The sequence below is a fragment of the Artibeus jamaicensis genome, unplaced genomic scaffold, assembly GCF_021234435.1.
Source record: "Artibeus jamaicensis isolate MK-2021 breed Jamaican fruit bat unplaced genomic scaffold, CSHL_Jam_final contig_2259, whole genome shotgun sequence".
NCBI classification, from domain to species: domain Eukaryota; kingdom Metazoa; phylum Chordata; class Mammalia; order Chiroptera; family Phyllostomidae; genus Artibeus; species Artibeus jamaicensis.
In genome coordinates, this window is record NW_026521468.1 from 2,585,634 (window position 1) to 2,604,752 (window position 19,119).

A 19,119-nucleotide genomic window follows, 5' to 3' on the forward strand; every position below is an offset into this window, starting at 1 on the left:
TTATGGCCTTGGGCAGCTTCAGTCATTTGTGTTAGTGCAGCAGCTTCTTCCTCCATCTCGGGCCAAGTCTCAATGTGGTCACAGCTGTCTGCCGGGGCTGGGAAAGGGGTCGTGAATGGATGGTGGTCCAAGGGGAAGAGAGATGGGGATGGAGTGCAGTCAGTCCAGGGTCTCTGGCTCACAGGCTTTGCGATTATGGACCTCACTCTGTCTGGTGACAGAGCTCTTACCCAAACAACAAGAATTGATGCTAGTGGGGTCACTGCCACGGGGAAGCCTCCCCTGGCTCTTCAGGCCGGCATCCTGGGTTTAACTCACTGTTTGGTATTGGCCTGTTCACTGGATTGCGTCCATGAATCCCCCAAGAGCAAGGTCCTGCAGAAATGCAGCCTGGGGCCTAGCCAAGAGTGTACCATGTAGCAGGTACTGCTGGCCCACTGAATGGCAGTGCACACTGAGCTGGAGATGCAACACGGGGGCACACAGTGGAAAGAGAAGGAATCGTTTTGAGCAGAGGCAAGGTCATGTCTTCCATGGATGAGAGGAATGCCAAGTCTTATTGACACGGCATGTCTTCCCCAAAAAGCAGGTTCCCAAGAAGGAAAGCTAAGACCTGCTGGGGGCACAGGCACATGGCCGCATCCTATTTGTGCTGTTTTTTCGTCACGCTTGGCCATCTTAGCCTGCCCAAACCCTGTGCCGTCCTGGAATCCCGTCAGCTCCTCCCTTCCTAATTCACTGGCTCAGCACACAGCTCAAAATCCTACACCTTACTAGGTTCAAGTTCCTTAAGCTTTAAGGGACTCTCAACATCAAGGCCTCCTCCACTGCTGATTTCACAGCGCTGCTGATTTCACAGCGCCAAGATCATGGTAGGCCTGTAATGCATCTATTAGGATGAGTACTTAACTCAGTCTTACACTTACCTTCCAACTTCCCACTGCCTCCACGGGGTGGTACTGTAACTATTAGCGTATATTGCATAGCCCCAAACGAAACTCACACTTCATTAATATTTTAATAAGTACTTATTCTGCTCAAGGCACAGATGCCTTATCAAGGATCTTTAAAAAACAGTCCAGAGGAAGACATGAACACATACCTGTAGCAGAGGAATAGGAAAGCCTGCTTTGAAAAGGGGAGATTATCTAGCTGAAATCGTTTATATCATGTGCTCCTCAAAATCACCCTACGAAATAGGTACTAACATGTCCATTTCATAAATCCTAAAACCGTGGCCCAGAGTATTAGGTAAATTGCTCTAGTTTTACACAGCCAGTGGGTGGATTCAAACACATTCACACTTGAACTCATGTTCTTAACCATTATATTGTTATCTTTTGTCAGAGAATGAAGGGGTTTGAGGCAGTCTCTAAGCAGAGTGGCAGAACACAGAGGTCAGTTATGGGGAAGGGCAGAGAGCTGACTCAGGACAGGGAGGACTGGGGAATTAAAGTGGAATGAAAAGCTGGGGTCAAATAACTGGAGGTTCTTGAGTGCTTTTTAAAGAAACTTGAAGCCCCAGCTGGTGTAGCTCAGTGGATTGAGCGTGGGCCTGCAAACCAAAAGATTGCGGCTCGATTCCCAGTCAGGGCACATGCCTGGGTTGCAGGCCAGTCCCCAGCAGGGGATGCATGAGAGGCAACCATACATTGTATTGCTCTCCCTCTCTCCTTCCTTTCCCCTCTAAAGATTAAAAAAATCTTAAAAAAAAAAAAAGAAATTTGAACTTTGTGCCCTGGCTGGTGTAGCTCAGTGGATTGAGCGTGGGGCCTGCGAACCAGATGATTAAGGTTTGATTCCCAGTCAGGGCACATGCCTGGGTTGCAGGCCAGTTCCCAGCGGGGGTACACATGAGAGGCAACTATACATTGATATTTCTCTCCCTCTCTCCTTCCCTTCCCCTCTAAAAATAAATGAATAAAATCTTTAAAAAAATTTTTGAAGTTTATAGGAGACAAAGAACCATAAAGATTTCTAAAGTCAGAGAGCAAGAGATACATGGATGAACTGTGACATGGATGAACTGTGCTATAATTTGAACAATTACACTGTTGGCCTGTGCATAGAAGGAACTGGAGAAGGCAGGACTTAGTGGGAAGACCAGAGAGCAACTGCGATCCTCTAGGTTAAAGGCGGTGAGGCAGCAATGAGAGACGACAGCAGAGATTACACAATCAGCAACTGGACGTGGTGAGTATGTCAAGTAATTTGAAGCTTTGGTGCCTTGGCGGCTGGTAGGACCTTGGTACCAGTACCTAAAATTGGAAACAGGTGGAGCATCCGAATTGGGAAGCAAAAGGAGCTTGGTATGCAGTAAGGATTCCGTTCCTCTGCGCGTTCCTTTGGAGCCTGCGCAGGGTTAATCTCCCTTCTGCAATGGTAGGCAGACAACTGCTGAGGATGAACCGAACTGCCGCCACTTTTCCATCCCATCAGCGGCCTGAGGCCCAGAATTCCTCAGTGAATTGAAAGTTCTGTTAAGGTTTCATTAAGTCAACAATTACTGAATTTATACTGTGTGCCTGGCACTGATGTAGATACAAAGAGAAATTTATCATCTTTGGTTTCTTAAATCCTGATGCATAATCTTCAGTCAGTGGCATTTTTACTTTGCTCGTATCTTTCTTGAGCATATAATCCAAATGTTTACTACGTGTTCAACTCTGTAAAACACTCTCAGGGATTAAGAAAGAAAAGGCGGGGACGCATAACAAGCAGTGCCTGTCCTCTCAGAATTTAGAATTTTATTGGGAAGCAGTGAATACAAAAGGAACTGTAGTCAGATTCTGAGAAGCCAGTAAGATATGGGACAGGGAATGACATCCTAGAGCCAGGGAGGTCGGCCAGGAAATGCTGCAGAAATTCAGACATAAGTTGATAAGGGGAAGGTGAAGGTGTCTCTGGTAAGTAAGAATGGAAATGCTTGACGACCGGATTAGACACCGGGCATGTAGAAGCGGGAGCCTGCCCACGCTAGAGCCCAGGCGGCTGGGGCAGGCGGCCGCACGCACCTTCCCACAGGGCATGCTCTACAGGCCGGTCTGCCTTCACTGGCACCTGGCCTGCTCGGGAAATTAATTCCTTTCTCTCTGGGAAAGAATTTTGCTATTTTACAAAAATAAGCAGATCTCAGCATCCAGCCCAAGGTTCCAGTTGAACAGCTTCTCTTCAGTTAAGGGGAGAGAACACAGGTGTTGTGAGAGTAGTTAAGAAACATACTGGTCCTTCCCGAAAGGCTGAGGAAGAAAAACTAATTTATTACTGTAAATCTATGGTTAGCCCTGGGTGCTAACCTTTCATTTTTGTGAAAATTGTTTTGATTCAGTAGAGACTTTTATCAGCGCAGTCAGGAGTATTTCCTTCTAATAGTCTATTAATTATTAGCTCTCAAGCATTGCATTATTATTGCAAGGCTGAGAATAATTCAAAACTGATTCTGGTATACAGAACTATATCTGGAGGGCAAATGTCAGGCAGGTAACTCTTGTAATCCCATTTGCCCTTAAGTTTACCCAAAATCCTCAAAGTCAAAGCCAGAAATTCCAAACCCATTTATTTAGTGAACACTCACATTCTACTATATACAGATTACATATTTATAACGAGGTAAAGGTAGAAAAAGAAATTTTCTTGCGGGAAAGAGTGGAAAGAAGGCGCACATTCCGAGGATGAGAAACTTTGTATTACACTTCTTCCCACCACATAACCTTTCCCCTCCACTGGGGTAGCCTGAGCTCGGAGCAGCACAATTTCAAACATCATCAGCAACTGGTTCACAAGAGTCTCTTCCTTGATCACTTCAAGCAAGATGTTATTTGTAACCCGTAATTCCATCCCTTCCCAGCTTGAACGGGTGGGGCAACAATCACAAGAGACTCTACTAAGTTTCCACAAATCATTGGTTTATTAGAAAGTTCCTTTCCCTAATTTTACAGCGTATATATCTCTATCATATGTGATAAAGTTAAATACAATCTTTTATGCTTATAAGGAAGGATAGGCTACTTTGTTTTTCTTTCTTTAAGTTTTAAAATCACTATTCTGAAAGTTAACGACAACTGCCCCCGGGAAGGTAGAGGCAGCCAGAGTATGGCTCAATCTACAAGCTAATGGGAAGCAGCACAGAAATGTTAATACTGTATTATTTAAATTATTTACATGGGCTGAGAGCAAAGAAAAATTAGTCCCTTCACTTCAAAGACATGATTTAATTTTTCCAGTGCTAGTTACCAAAAAAGTGGTGCTTCTGAATCACACGAGGAGCACTGAAAACGTGGGAGGGTCAGTCAAGACCCTTGTTTGCCCAGCACTTGCTTCTCTTAAACTCAAAACCTTTTTCTTTTTGGGAATTTGAGAAACAAAACAGCAGCGTTTGTTTTCCCGTAGGTCACAACCCCACCATACTAGTCACAGCAATGGGCAGGGAATCACCAAACAGGGAACCGCTGACTACACCGAAGGGGGTGAGACCTGCAAGCGAAACACCTCTGGGTCAGTGTGCTCCTCAGGTCCGGGCGCCTGGGTGAAAGGCAAGAGGAGGAAGAGGAATTGAGGTGGTACTTCCTCTGGTAGGTGTCATGATGTCACAGGAGAGAAAAAAAGGAATCTTCACTGCTTAAATTAAGCTGGGCTGAAGGCATGAGAACTATGAAGCAAAAGAATTTGCAATATCTACAAACGTGCTCACCTCCCACCAAAAAAGGGAAGAAAACCGTCTCCATGCTATCATCCCCCAGTCCACTTCTACTTGTTTCTAGCCAACCCAAAAGGCACATTAAAAAAAAATTGTCAGAGGAGGCTAAGTACTAGGAAGGCAAATGGACTGCCTGGAACAAGGCACCCAGGAAACCCCTAATCACTCCGAATCTGCTTTCAAATAAAGCTCTTGAGTGTCTTCCTCCCCTGTGGGGCCCACCTGGTTCTCTGTACAGAACAGCAGAGCACATGAGGGAGACCGTCATAACCGAGTATCCTCCCAACGCCCCCGGCTGACTGACGCCCATTAGTTAAAAAATCCAAGTGCTGAGGGGCACCATTTAATGCAGATTAGTGAACATTTTGTCCCCACAAAAATGTTAAACAATGCTCCTTTCTGGTTTTAACATTTTTATAGTTCATAACTTCAAAGGAAGATACATGAGTTTGATAAAATATACATGCTTAGTCATTTTTGCATCTAGCAGAAAACAAATACTTTATTTTTTGTTTCCATTTTATAACCTTTAGTTTCTTAATCCAACTAGGCAAACATATTTACACAAAGCCACCAGAACAAGGATCACTTAAAGAGCTGGATGTAAAAAATATTATTGCAGTATACTACAAATATGGAACCTTTTTTATGAGCTACAAAAAGCAGCATTTACGTTTTATAGAGTTCAGTGCAATTTTTTTTAACATTAAAAAAATCCTATAAATTAAGAAGGAAACATCAACATGACAGAAGAAAACACACCCTTCAGACACACGCGCTCCTCTCTGGGGAAGCACAGGGGCGAGTCTATGTTCCGCACAGCCTGTAATCACGACAGGACCTTCTTTTCCGGGACATGCCGATGTCTCTCCTGGAGTGAGGGACAGGAGGACAACAGTGCCAAATGTGTGGCTCTCTATGTGGGAAGTGGATTGAATAACAACAGCCCGAGTAGCATCTGATTCCAGGTCGGACTCCCTTTTGAACTCACCCAGATAACACAGTCACCAAGGGACGGTCAAAGATAATGGGAAGTCAGGACCAGAAGGACAACCCGCTGGCCAGAGAGGAGGAAAATGGTTTAAAACTTATAGAAGGGAAGAACAGAGGTTAAAAAGGAGGGGGAGGAGGGGAGTATCTAAACCCGACGGTTTGGAGATGTTGCTGCAGAGGGGTGGGTAGCACTTACTGGTGTTCTCTAGCTTAGAAACACAGGAGGGGGGACAAAGGGGCAAAACAAATCCCTGATAGTGAACCCAAAGCAAACCTCGAATCTAAAACCAGCCCTGCAAGCCAAAACTCGACTCTTTGGCTATCAGACACTGCCCATCCCAGCTTCTATTTGCTGGCATTAATGGCTCGACACTCCCAAGGGAAGACTTACGGGCCACTTTCCCTGGTCCTACCTGGGCTCTCACCCCCAACTCATGTGCCATGGCTGGGGGGGTGCTGCAGGTCTTGACCTGAGAAGATGGGGTGAAGTAGTGGGTGAAGGTGGAGAGCAGTAGCAGCGGCTGCAGCAGGCCGTGGGGCAAGAAGGGTAGGGTAGAGGGCGGCATGTGGGACAGGGTGGAAGGTGAAGGGTCCAGGATGAATGGCCGAGGCAGGAATGATGTGGATGGGATGGCTAGCGAGAAAGGTGGCAGGGTGGCCAGGGATGATTGAGTGAGTGAGGTGGGACAAAGAAATGGGGGTCAAGTGAGGCTGGGGAATATGATGTACTTGGGCAAGTGGCTGGGGATGAGGGTGGGGATGAATGCCAATGGCGGCGGCAGCCGCTGCAGCATGATGTTGTAGGATAGCATGCTGAACAGTGGTGATGGAGGTGGCGGAGGCTGTGGCCGGCTGCTGAATATGGATGGGCTGCAGGGCTGGAGTGGCTGGGGCCAGGGCGGCAGAAGCTGGAAAGGCCTTTACTTGCTTGGCCAGAAGCTGTTGCTGGATGTGTTGCTGTGCAGCCTGCTGGAGCTTGCTGTACTTCTCCATCTCCTCAGGGGTGAAGGTGATGGGCTGGCTCTCCAGCGGAGCCAGCGAAGCGTCCTCAGCCCCGTCTGCTGACTCAATACTAGGCTCCCCACTGGGAGGCGCATAACCGGGGAAGTGCTCAAGTTCTGGCACGATAGGCAGCAAGGAAGATTCCACAGGGCCTGGTTGACTGCCACTATCCAGGGACTCTAGGGTGTCCCTGTCACTGGGGTCAGGGAGGTAGTTATGGGACATGGTTGGGTCCCCAGAATAGCAATCAGAGTGCACTGGGGTGCCTAGTGGAGCCACAGGATGATCAGCAGTACCTTCTTCAGACTTTGGCTCTTCTGGAGGTGGTTCTGATAGGGGGCCGGCTGTTTCCTCTGGGGGGTACTGATGTCCAAAAGGGGCATCACTATTCCCTGGAGGCCCTTCTTCTGTCTCTGACTGTTCTTGCTCTTCTCCCCTTTCTAAGCCAGGCTCTTCACATTTCTTAGTGTTGGGCTTTCGAGTGGCTGGGAGCTTTCCTATCAACGGAAGGACAGGCTTATTGCCAAGAGAGGGAGGGAGCTTGGGCCCGAAGTAACCCTGTGGGGGGTCCTTAAGCTTGAGTCCAGCTTTATTAGGGGTGGCCAGCACCTCCTCATTCACACTGGGTTTCCGCTCCACTTTCCTCGACTGGATCTTCTCCAGCAGCAGTTTGGCAGTGAGGGAATTCTTATCTTCAGGGCTGCAGTCACCCTCTGACCCCCTTCCTGCACCAACATTGCTGTTTTGAGACGGCGGGCCTGTCCCTTTACTGTCACCTCCTCTGCCATCTTCCTTCTTCTCAGGACCCTCTCCCCGGCCGGATCGGAAGTAATGAGGAGACTGGGAGCGGTAGATTTTTGAGCGAATGAAGTCTCGACGACCAGAACGCCTCTCCTCAGGGCTCTCGTGACCCCACGATCCCTTCCTGGAGCCTGATCTCTGGGAAGGGCTTCTGGTGCTGCGGCTGCGGTCCCGGCTGTAGCTCCGGCTCCGCTGCCAGCTGTGGGCTGTGGTACTACGGCTTCTCCGTTTGCTCCGGCTGCGGCTGCAACTGCTGCTGCGGCTGCGGCCTCGGGATCTCGAGCGCTCTCTGGTGTGACTCCGAGACCGGCTCCGGGACTGGCTGCAGCTGAGGCTATAGTCGTCATCGGAGGACGAGTATTTGTGCCGTTTGGACCGGTGCTTGGAGTTGGTGTAGTCTGAGTCGTCAGAGTCATGGGAGCGCTTCGAGTGCCTTCGTGACCGGTCACTGTAGTCAGTGTAGCTGTCATCAGAGTAACTGTGCTGTCTACTGTAGCAGCTCTGGTCTGAAGAAGCATCTGAACTACTCGAGTAAGAACGCCGAGAGGAGCGGTGTGAGGAATGATGGCGGTCAGATCGTGAGTGGCTATGGGAATGCTCACTGCCTGAGTCTTCCTCCTCCTCCTCCTCCTCCTCCTCACTGTACTGGGATGGAGACTTCTGGTGCAGCCGGCGTGATGAAACATCATCACTATCCTCATCTCCACTACTGGGTCGACTCCGATGACTGGACCGGCTGCTCCGTTTGGTGCCAGCTCTTCGCTGGCAGGATGATGCTGGAGGTTCGCCTTTGTGCTTCCTCCCACCATGATCTTGGGCGCTCCCGCCACCGCCACCTTCGTCTTTCTGGCCACTGCTCCCTTCTTCACCCGGGAGGGATCTCCGCTGGGAATCATCTGGAGCTCGCCGCCGTCTTCTCGGTGGTGCAGGGCTACCACTCCCAGGGGGTTCCGGTTTGGGTCCCCGTTCAGAATCTGCCTGGGCCGACTTATTCTTCTTTCGTTTTCGTTTCTTGCGCTTCTTAGACTTCTCCCCAGACTCAACCTTAGAGCTTTTCTCTTCTGCATCAGCCTTGTGTTTCCGTTTGTGTTTGCTGGATTTTTTGTGCTTCTTTTTCTTTTTGTGTCGGTGGGACTTGCCAGATCGTTCCTTCTTGCTAGGAAGGCTTCGCCCTGTGTCTTCTGTCTCTGATCCATGGCTGCCGCCAGGTTCCTGTTTATTCTGGCTGAGACAGCCAGGCCCTGAGGCAGGTGCATCCGCTCTGTCTCCCGAGGAATGTTCTATGTTTTCTCCTCCTTCCTTGCTTTTACTTGGCTCCCCAGGATCAAGGCCTTGGAGATGGTCCTTTGAGGAACCTCCTGCATCTTTTGGTTTTTCTGTCGCTTTAGCTCTGGCGTCTTTGTTCCTTGAAAGTTTAAAGTCAAAGTACAAAGGGTTACAACTGTATGAAATGGAGGGTTCTGCCTTGGTAAAAATTAATAGTTCTGATGGCCACTGGAGGGCGGTGCTTTCATCTTTGCTCAAAACTGGAAAGAAGGGACCAGTCGGATGTTTGGGTCCCTCATGGCTTTCTTTCCCTGCTGAGGTGGTCTGAGAGGTTTCTTTACAGGGGTTAGACTCACACATTTGGATCTCTGAAGCCTTCTGACTCTGACTCTCTGAACTCTGCTCACTTGTATCCCCGCCTGCGGCCTTCTTTGTTTCAGCTTTGCTTCCAGGTTCTGAGGGCTCAGCTATACCAGTTTCTGTCTGCTGCTGGGAGACTTCACTAACTGTCTTTTCTGCTCCTTGGCTTGCTGCCACCTTGATGAAGCCTTTAGGCTTGGGAGAATTGCTTTTTTTGTTCTCCAAGGCATTCTTTGGGTGAGTGCTATTGTCACCTTCCATTTGTTCACTGGCTCTCATAAAGAGTAGGAAGGGAAAATTAGGTTTTACTTTGCAGTGTGCTGGGGGGATGTAGTGATAATACTCTGGCTCTGTAGCCCCAGCTCCTTCTTCTCGCTTCATTCTTTTTAACTTAGACAATGTGGAAGCAAGGGACCCTCCATCCTGAGGGTCTTCGTCCTCTTTTTTACCATCGAGATTGCCACCACCATCCGAGTCTCCCACCTTCTGCAGTACTTGGTCAGAACCCTTCTCATCAGCTTTTGTTCCCTCCTCAGAGGTCCCTTCCTCTGCGAGGTCCTTGAAAACTGATGCTATTGATTCGAGTTTGACAGGAGCCTTCTTGGCAAAAGAAAATGACACTCCCAATTTTTGCAGTGGAGTACCCAGATTATTCTTAATGCCAAAGCTGACACCTTGGGAGACTAACCCAGGAGCCTGTGCTAGTCCAGTGGTATTAGTGATCTGTACTGCAGTGAAAGGGCCTCCTTTATCTGTGGAGAATTCAGATCCCATGCCGCAAGAGGCAGCGGTACTGATGCCACTGTTTGTTACTGATTCATCTTTATCATCATCTCCACCTTCTTCATCTACAGCCACTGTAGTTGGTCTGAACATAGGACCACTTCCAGGTGCACTGCACAATGGTTTAGAAAAATAAAAAATAAAACAAAAGAAAACCAGGTTTAGGAGTACATTTCATTACTTCTTATCAAGTACTTACCTCCTGTTCTATCGCCCTTCACAGGTAGGTCTGAAGGACCCCAGGTGGTAGCCACTCCTCAGCCTTGTGCTAATGAAGGAACACCCTCAGGGTGGTCAGGCAACGGCTCACACTACTAACTTGTCAAGCTACATTTTCAAAACTAGACAGTCACTGCTATTTTTCCTAAGGTGTCTAAATTAAAATACTTTATCATACGGTACAGTCTACCCATCCTGTATCCACACTCGTCTCTTATTGTATCATCCTAATCATCAGTATGCTATCAAACGTATGGCTGAAAATCTATTTACAAAGGTTCTACTCAGCTAAAAACCAAAAACCAAAACAAACAAAAAACCTCCCCAAACCCTCTAATTTCCTGTTTTCAAATTTCATATTAAAAAAATACCATTTCTGAAATTGTTATTCTATTACAGTTGTCACAATTTTCCCTCAAATTTCATTGTTAAAAATGTACATGTTCTCTGAGTTTGACATAGGAATCTCTACTGTGCCACCCTCCCGCAGTCTGTCTGAGGAACTGCGCCTGCCTCCTGGGCACCACACCCAAGCATCTGTTTGGTTTGTGATTCTTTCTAAGCATTCCATTCAGCGGTCATGACACCACCAAGGACTTTCCCAGCTCTGACAACAGGAACTGCAAGGAGCCTCAAGGCCAGTGTTTTAAACTCCTGTTACGCCTGAGATTTATACAGTGTGTGAACTCCAAAGGTATCTACCTATCAAGGCAAACTGAGGAACAAAGAGGATTAGGTATCTTTTTGGTTGAAGTCCTCGTTACCTGAACTCTAGCTTCTGGCTGTCTTACACTCAGGAATCAAATATATCGGGGTAACGTGGCATCCCTTGCTCCATGAACTCCTGCTACTGGAAGATGGGAACCCAACAGAGTTAGATGGCAAGATACTTACACTGTGTCATGAAACCTACCCCACAGCAAAGAAACCATCACACTGAATAAAAAGGGGACTTACTGCCACGGTACTTCAGTAATATTCACTACGGAGTCATGTGTTACTCTTAGGACAACGAAACAACTGATCAGAGTTCAAAACATTTTTCTCTCCAGAGATTATGCAGTCATCTTGTAACTGTTTGTTTATGACACAGAACTAAATGTCATCTCTGAAGAAAGACATGTATTAAAGTATGTCCTGAACTAGATAGTGGCCTTTTATATACTTTTTAAGGAGATACCCTTGCAACATGCCCAAGAGAAATGTGCTTACTACATAAAAAGATGCCAAAAGGAATCTATACACAGTTTAATCCAATATGAGAGCTGATCGGTTAATTCTGTTTCAAAAGTTACACTCTACGTGTTCTCTCCTTTCCTTCTGCCTCCAAACACACAAGAGAAGTTAATAGGTAAAAAAGGATCAAGTGGCAAAAATAAACCTAGTAAGTCCAGGAACCTGGACACTCTGACCCCAACTGGGCTGTAAACTTTTTTTTTCAAAGATTTTATTTATCTTTAGAGGGGAAGGGAAGGAGAGAGGGAGAGAAACATCAATGTGTGGTTGCCTCCCGTGCGTCCCCCGCTGGGAACTGGCCTGCAACCCAGGCACATGCCCCGACCGGGAACCGAACCACGATCCTTTGGTTTGCAGGCTCGTGCCCAATCCACTGAGCCACGCCAGCCAGGCTGGGCTGTAAACTTTTAATAAACAGTTTCTCTTTTGACTGTGACCGGTCCTGGCCAGCCATTAAAAATAAACTTTCTTCTTTTTTAAAATCCTCACCTAAGGATGTGTATACTGATTTTAGAGAGAGAGGAAGGCAGAGAGAAAGAAACACTGATATGAGAGAGAATTATCGCTCGGTTGCCTTTCACACACCCCCCAGTTGGGGATCAAACCTGCAACCTTTTGGGGTACAGGATGAAGCTCCAACCAGCTGAACCACCCTGCCAGGATGGCCTAGTTCTTCTGATTGGAGTGTACACCTCAGGAATCCTCAGATGCTCAAAGACTGGCTCCCCAAAGTCTAGTTGCTTAGAAATTCAGCCCTAGGTGGAATAAATCCCACCCTAGGCAAAATATCAGCTCCAAACTGTTCACTGAGAACCATGAAGGAACATTAAAAAATACATTCAAGCCCTGGCTGGTGTAGCTCAGTGGATTGAGCGCAGGCTGCGAATTAAAGGGTCACCAGTTCAATTCCCAGCCAGGGCACGTGCCTGGGTTGCAGGCCAGGTCTCCAGTGGGGGCCACGTGAGAAGCAACCACACACTGATGTTTCTCTCCTGCTCCTCCCCCTCTCTAAAAATAAATAAATAAAAATTTAAAAAGAACATTCAAGAAGGCAGGAACCTTAGAGAATTCCCTAGGTTTCAGAGTGGTTAGTACTAACTGTATAGTCCTTAAAAGGCAGTCACAATATTTGAATCTGTGTCTTGGTACTTTTTAGCTATAAAATACTGTAATATATGTGCTTTCCTACATAAGAACATTGGAGACAGGAATGATGAACAGTTCCATAATCTATTAAACATCTTCTATGTGCTAAGCATTCTAACAAGCACTTTTTAATGTAATAACTTAATCACTCTTCACAACAACTATAAGTAGGTAGACTTTTACTATTACTATCATCTCCATCTTATAAAGATAGCATAGAAATTAGATAATTTAAGGTCACACAGACTGCAGGATGTGCCCTCAGAAAAGCATATTAATTTTTAAATTTTTTACAGAGAGAAAAAGGGAGAAAGAGGAGAGAAACATTAATGTGTGGTTGCCTCTCGTATGCCCTCTACTGGGGACCCGGCCCACAACCCAGGCATGTCCCTGACTGGGAATTGAACTGGTGACGTTTTGGTTCGCTGGCCAACACTATCAATCCACTGAGCCACATCAGCCAGGCCAGAAGAGCATGTTATTAATCAATGTATTATACTCCAAGTGTAGATATGCTTTTAGGTTGAAAGAAGAATCTATTAAAAACGTAAAGATTCTTAAATTATAATCTTAAATCTTAAGGATTACAATTATCTGTAGACCCTCTGAGAAAAAGTATCCTCACCATTCAGCTTGTTTTCTTTGCTCTGCCAACTCATGGAGACGCCGAAGAGCTTTTTCCTGTTTCTTCTCGTCCTTGCGGGACCTTGAAGAAACATTGCGAGCAAACTCTCTCTGCTTGAGGTCTTTCAGTCTCTGGGGTAACAAAAGAAGGGAACACAGGGGTGGGTGATTTAGAATAACTTGGGGATCCTGAAAGCAAGGCTTTTAAAATTTACCCTCCATCAATAGTTATAATAGTGCTAGCACAGAATACATCGTACACTCTCTTCTGGTACTTGAAAACACAATGGCTGATTACTCTGGGTAAACATTTGGAGTATCTACCTTTCTAACTAGGAAAGCATACTATATGCTTTATTGGGCAAACTTAAATGATGTCAGAAGCAACAAGCACATCTTAAAATACTAGGAGGAGAGAAAAGGGACTATTTAATCACCTGCTCTTCCAGGATGCAAAACCAGACAAACAGAACATGAGATAAATTGTAGTAACACAAGCCAAAGAACAGAAAGGGGTTAAGCTAGCACAGAAAATTACCCAGGCATTAAGATCTTAAAAGCAATGTACAGCTTACATGGGGAAGTTATTTGAATGAACCAACAAATAGAAAGCATACTTTTATTTCACCATAAAAAGGTGCTACTATTTCTTTTCAGCATGAACAGTTCTCCTGGAACTATCCAGCAAACAGTCTTCCCCTGCTGGCACGTTCAGAGCTCACCAGTCTGACCACAGCTAGCCTGGTCAGTCTGCTGAAACGAGACAGCAGTGCGCACAGCCTTTTACTGCTTCCTGACCCTGAGAGGGACATCCAGGGGATGAGGAGGAGAACAGACATAAATCAAAGAACTTATTACTTGAAATCCTAATAAAAGAACGGGTCTTTTATTGTCAGGAGCTATTATATAAATTTCCTTAAAACAAAAGAACAAGAACAAAAAAGAACGGTACTATGACACACTACAGACAGAGTCCACACATATCTATCTGCAATGAAGACAGAAGTGAAATTATTTTCAACGCACTACATAATATAAAAAATGAATAAACCAAACCAAAATATACACATTATCCTGTGTTTTTACAACAGCAATGGGAAAAAGAATGTGACCCAATATAAAGTGGACATTGCTTTGTGGAAGGGTATGATGTTCAACAGACAGAGGAATTTTCTTACCTAGTATTTATGAAATGTGTTCTGAGTATTTTTGAATTGGGAGGGGAAAGGGTAGAAAGACACACACAAAGAAAGATATACAGCTAAAGACACTAGTAGAAAAACTCACTCTTGTGATCTGGGCTCCCAAATTAGAAGGATTTGCTTTCAATACATCAGCTGAAAATGTCACATCACAAAGAAAAAAAAAAGTAAAAATAAAACAAGAGTAGAAGAGAAAAAAAAATAAAGCAAGCATTACTACGTAAGCTCTCTTAGTGATTCTGCAAACTGTTACACTGAACAATCAGGGACAAAGCCATCAACTCTGACAGGGCTGGGGGAAGAAGCACCTGTGCAACATACACACGGACTAACACACAGTAATAATCCCTCCTAGATAAATGGAAGTGCTGCATTTTTTTTTTCAGGAAAAATGGTTATAGAACTTTAGAAAAGGCCACTGATGTCTAAAAGCTGTTAGTCTTATTTTCATTTACCTTTATTTTGGGGATGCTCAAGTAACCAACAGCTGGCAAAATTATTTTACTGAGGCTTGCTGCCCAGAAGTGTAATTTTTCAAAAAAAATTTTATTTTTATTTTTAAATAATTTACCTATTCACCTTTAAAGAGTGAGGGAGGGAGGGAGGGAGGAAGAGTGGGAGAGAAACCAACTGGGACCTGGCCTGTAACCCACGCATGTGCCCTGACTAGGAATCGAACCGGCAGCCTTTTAGTTCACAGGCCAGCACTCAATCCACTGAGCCACACCAGCCAGAGCAAAAAATATATATAAATAAATAAAAGAAAATAAGATTTTATTTATTTTTAGAGAGAGGGAAATGGAGGGAGAAAGAGAGGGAGAGAAATATTAATCAGCCCTGGCTGGTGTGGCTCAGTGGATTGAACACAGGCTGTGAACCAAAGGGTTGCTGGTTCGATTCCCAGTCAGGGAACACACCTGGGTTTCGGGCCAGGTCCCCCCCAGTGGGAGCCACATGAGAGGCAACCACACATTGATGTTTCTCTCCTCCTTTTTTTAAAAAAATACTTTATTTATTTTTAGAGAGAGGGGAAGGGAAGGAGAAAGAGTGGGAGAGAAATATCAATGTATGGTTGCCTCTCATGCGTCCCCTGCTGGGAACTGGCCTGCAACCCAGGCATGTGCCCTGACTGGGAATCGAACGGCGATACTCTGGTTCGCAGGCCTGCGCTCAATCCACTGAGCTATGCCAGCCAGGACTCTCCTTCTCTTTCTCCTTTCCTTCCCCTCTCTAAAAAATGAATGAATGAATGGAATATATATATTTCTCTCTATATATTAATCAGCTGCCTCTCCGGGAAGGGCCAGAATTATACTTTTTATAAAAACTACTTTAAGATGGAAGATCAACTATTTTAAATAAATATGGATTCTAATTTCCTCCTTCTGAAGACAATGACACATAGATAAAGGGCCCGTCAGGACTACTGTATGATTACAGTAGGCCACAAATCTAGTCTTCTTTATTTTTTTTAGTTCTGCCCAAAACACTTAACAGGCTCTCTAGCCAAGATTTAAACAGAATGTACATTTTTCTCACATCTGCTGCCTTCTCTCAGCCACACAATAAGCCTGGAAAATCTCCCTGTGTCCAGTCATTTCCTTCCCTCTTACAAATATTTCATCACTTTTAGGAGTTATTTCCCAAACTATAGGACACTGTCTAAAGAATGAACATTTTATCAAAGTCTGGGGTTTCCAGAATAAGTCAGAGATTAAGCTTTCTAATCACTCAGCAAACCACTTGGTTTGACCTTGGAGTGGAAGGGGATAAGACCATGCCCACATCATCCTGAAGATAATCTACGTCAAATTCCTACCACCACGTAACAGGAGGAGGGCAGTGAACAAAATGAGATGCTATCAATAAAACAAATCCAAATGGCAGGCCCTTCTATGCAAAGTTATCCTGGTTCTATACAGGGTGTAGCAAACCCTGTAACACCTCTACTAACGTCATTTGAGGTCTCTTTCAGATAAGGGCATTGCAATGATGAAAATGAATTCCTAACTCAAAGACTCTCCTTTCTCAAGGGCAAACTAAATTAGCTTCGAAATGTCTCTGTTGATCTATCATAAGATAGGATTTTCTTCTTTTTGAGCTGTCTAACTAGCGCTTCGTGACAGAACTCATCTAGCAAACATCATATTTTGCTGACTATACTTATGTATAAAGTTTCAGGTCCGAAAACTTAGATTCAAATCCATTAACAACTAGCCAAAGGGTTTCACCTCTTTGAGCTCCAGTGCTCTCATCAGAAAAAGAGGCCTATCTGGCAACAAATTTAGGAGAAAATAAATGTAAAGCCCTTCGAGTGGCAAAGCTGTTCAATACTGCCTCCCCTATGTCTTTTTTTGAGGAAAGGACTCCGTTTATCTTTATAATAAACTGTGCAGTGCATGGAGCAATACTAAGACTATAAAACATGTGAATGGTTGATGAATAATTTGCTTTACACGTTGGATCCTTGACTTTCCCCCATATGAATTTTTATCATTTATAGAAAAATGTGATTAGGAAATATTTTCATACCGCGACTAGGGACATATTTATGTTACATAATAATATGGTTTTCCTAGCTATTACTTGTCTCAAATAGTAAGGCATTTCATTCTTTAGATAAATCAAAGTCTAAAAGGCCCCTTACTCTAGACAGAATTGGGCCAAATGCCAAAAAAAGTACCAGATCCTAATTCGGAGTCAGGTTTTCTAAAGTTCCTTGTTTTATTCCAAAAGGCTACCAAACCTGGCTCACGTGCCAATGAATGTCTGTATGAAATTCCCTGATTTGTACTTTCCCTTTCCTCTTACGTTCTGGAGAGAAACACAACTTTAGACAACTCCTAGGTGAAACTAGAGAAACAACACACTTGTCCATTAGACAAGAGATAGAACTCATGCAAGAACAAAACTATGCATGTGCCAACAATCCAAAACTCTTTTCAAAGGCTGAGCAAATTCCATGTCATACACAAAAATTCAGTTAGACTCCAAACTAGTACACGGTCTTAACTGAATGGTGTAATTAGTCACTTAAGCTTATTCCAAAGCCAATAATATATGCCCTTATCTCTGAAAATTATAAAGTATGCTAATAATTTTTTTTATTTATTGAACTATTACTACAAAGTTTAGCCAAATAACACATTTTTAGCTGAAAAATATGATTCACTAAAAAGGACACTAAACCCATTCAAATGAAAAGGTTTCAAGATCCTGTTTTCCTGAGAAACCAGTATGTTTCCAAAAAGATATACATTTGTGGCATAGAACACAAAGGAAGTAACATTTCTCACTGATTCTGAATCACATGGTAGCTGGGGTTTCCATTAAATCTTTCAAAAGACCAGCAGAGGGAAGGCCTGAACAAATAAGCCATAGTACCCATCCACATAAACTATGGCTATTTGGGTTAAAGACCACTTCAAATGTAGATGGATTCCTGTTCTTAAACCACAGCTAAATAGCACTCTTTTGGCAGAAAAAAATGTCCACTCCATAAACAAATTCCTGCTTCACTATGCAGCTGTAAACAAATTAGATCAGGAAAATGAATCTGGTACATCCTCCCCAGGTTTTTAATGTGGATGATAAATTTGCCCAGATCATCAATAATGTCAAGTGTTAATAGCAAAGAATGGCACTGTTTAAACTGAAAATGAATGACAAATATTTCTATATAGCTTTCCCTAACAAAATCCTAAAGGTCTAATAAAATATTTTGTTATCTTTTGGTGCTATTCTCACCTCTATCAAAAGAAAATTTGATGCTACAAGTTCGTTTGTTGAGTATACTTTACTAGGAATAAACCTTTCTCAAATATTTCATATCTATTATCTCAATTTAAGAAACAAAAACTATTGTTTCCATATGAAAAAATAGAAGATGAGCAGAGTATTTCCTATTGCCATTGAAAATCTTGTTCTAATATTTATTCACCTCTAAAGATAAAACCTAATTTTGTCTCTTTAGGGTCAAAAGATTATCCATGGTCTCTTTCTCTTACTAGATAGCAACCCCACTCTCCCAGAACAGGGACCTTCTTTGTAACTAACCTTGCAATACACACACCACTGTCTATAGCACAAGAGATTTTATTAAATGTTCTGGGGGTGGGGGTGGGGGAGAAGCGGAGGGTAATCAAAGAACATGTATAAAGGACCAATGGACAAAGACAAGGGGGGAGCATGGAATGTGGGATGTGGGGGTGGAGTAGATCAGGGGACAGTATTGGGGGGAAAATGGGGACAACTGTAATTGAACAATAAAAAAAATCCACACAGAAAAAAACATTCATGGAACTGGTTTCAGTTTTAAAATGAGTTGTTGGGAGAGGAAACGCATACATATATTTTTATGTGTTATTTCTTGGCTATGAATAGAGATGAGAAATAATGAGTATAGAAGGGGTGGCTGTATGTATTTCAATCTCTTTTTCCGGCTAAGTATAACCTGACCTTTTCTGAACCTCAACCACTCCCTTTCCTCTGCATTAACAATCCTGCACACCCCAAATCCATGGCCTCAGCTCCCCAGTTTCCTACTTTGCTCTTATAATATAACATTAATGTGGATTTCCTCTCCCAAACTGGAGTAATCACACTGTAGTTGTTACTTGGCCAAGTTACCCCTGATTCAAGTCTGTCTGATGCCTCTGGGTGAGATCACCCAGGACATCACCATGTTTGATGAGGGAGGAAAAGACCAGGAGAGAAAAAAGTCTCAGCATTAAAAGTACTCAGGGAAGGAAGATCACAGTTAAATGATTAAGGAAGTGCAAGTTACAAGCT

General features: G+C 44.2%; 1 protein-coding gene across 6 annotated transcripts in view; it reads right to left on the reverse strand.

Annotated features, from left to right (window-relative positions):
• Positions 1–3,539: 3,539 nt before the first annotated feature.
• GPATCH8 (G-patch domain containing 8) overlaps positions 3,540–19,119 on the reverse strand; it is a 75,523-nt gene continuing 59,943 nt past the window's right edge. For 5 of the 6 annotated variants that reach the window (XM_053659421.1, XM_053659423.1, XM_053659425.1 and 2 more), the window contains 3 exons: positions 14,414–14,463; positions 13,128–13,258; positions 3,540–10,013 (listed from right to left, as the gene is read on the reverse strand). In XM_053659421.1, coding sequence (XP_053515396.1) covers positions 6,122–10,013; positions 13,128–13,258; positions 14,414–14,463 — 4,073 coding nt within the window. In that variant the 3' untranslated portion in view covers positions 3,540–6,121. The remainder of the gene's footprint in view (positions 10,014–13,127; positions 13,259–14,413; positions 14,464–19,119) is intronic. The other variant, XM_037162197.2, reaches the window with a different exon arrangement.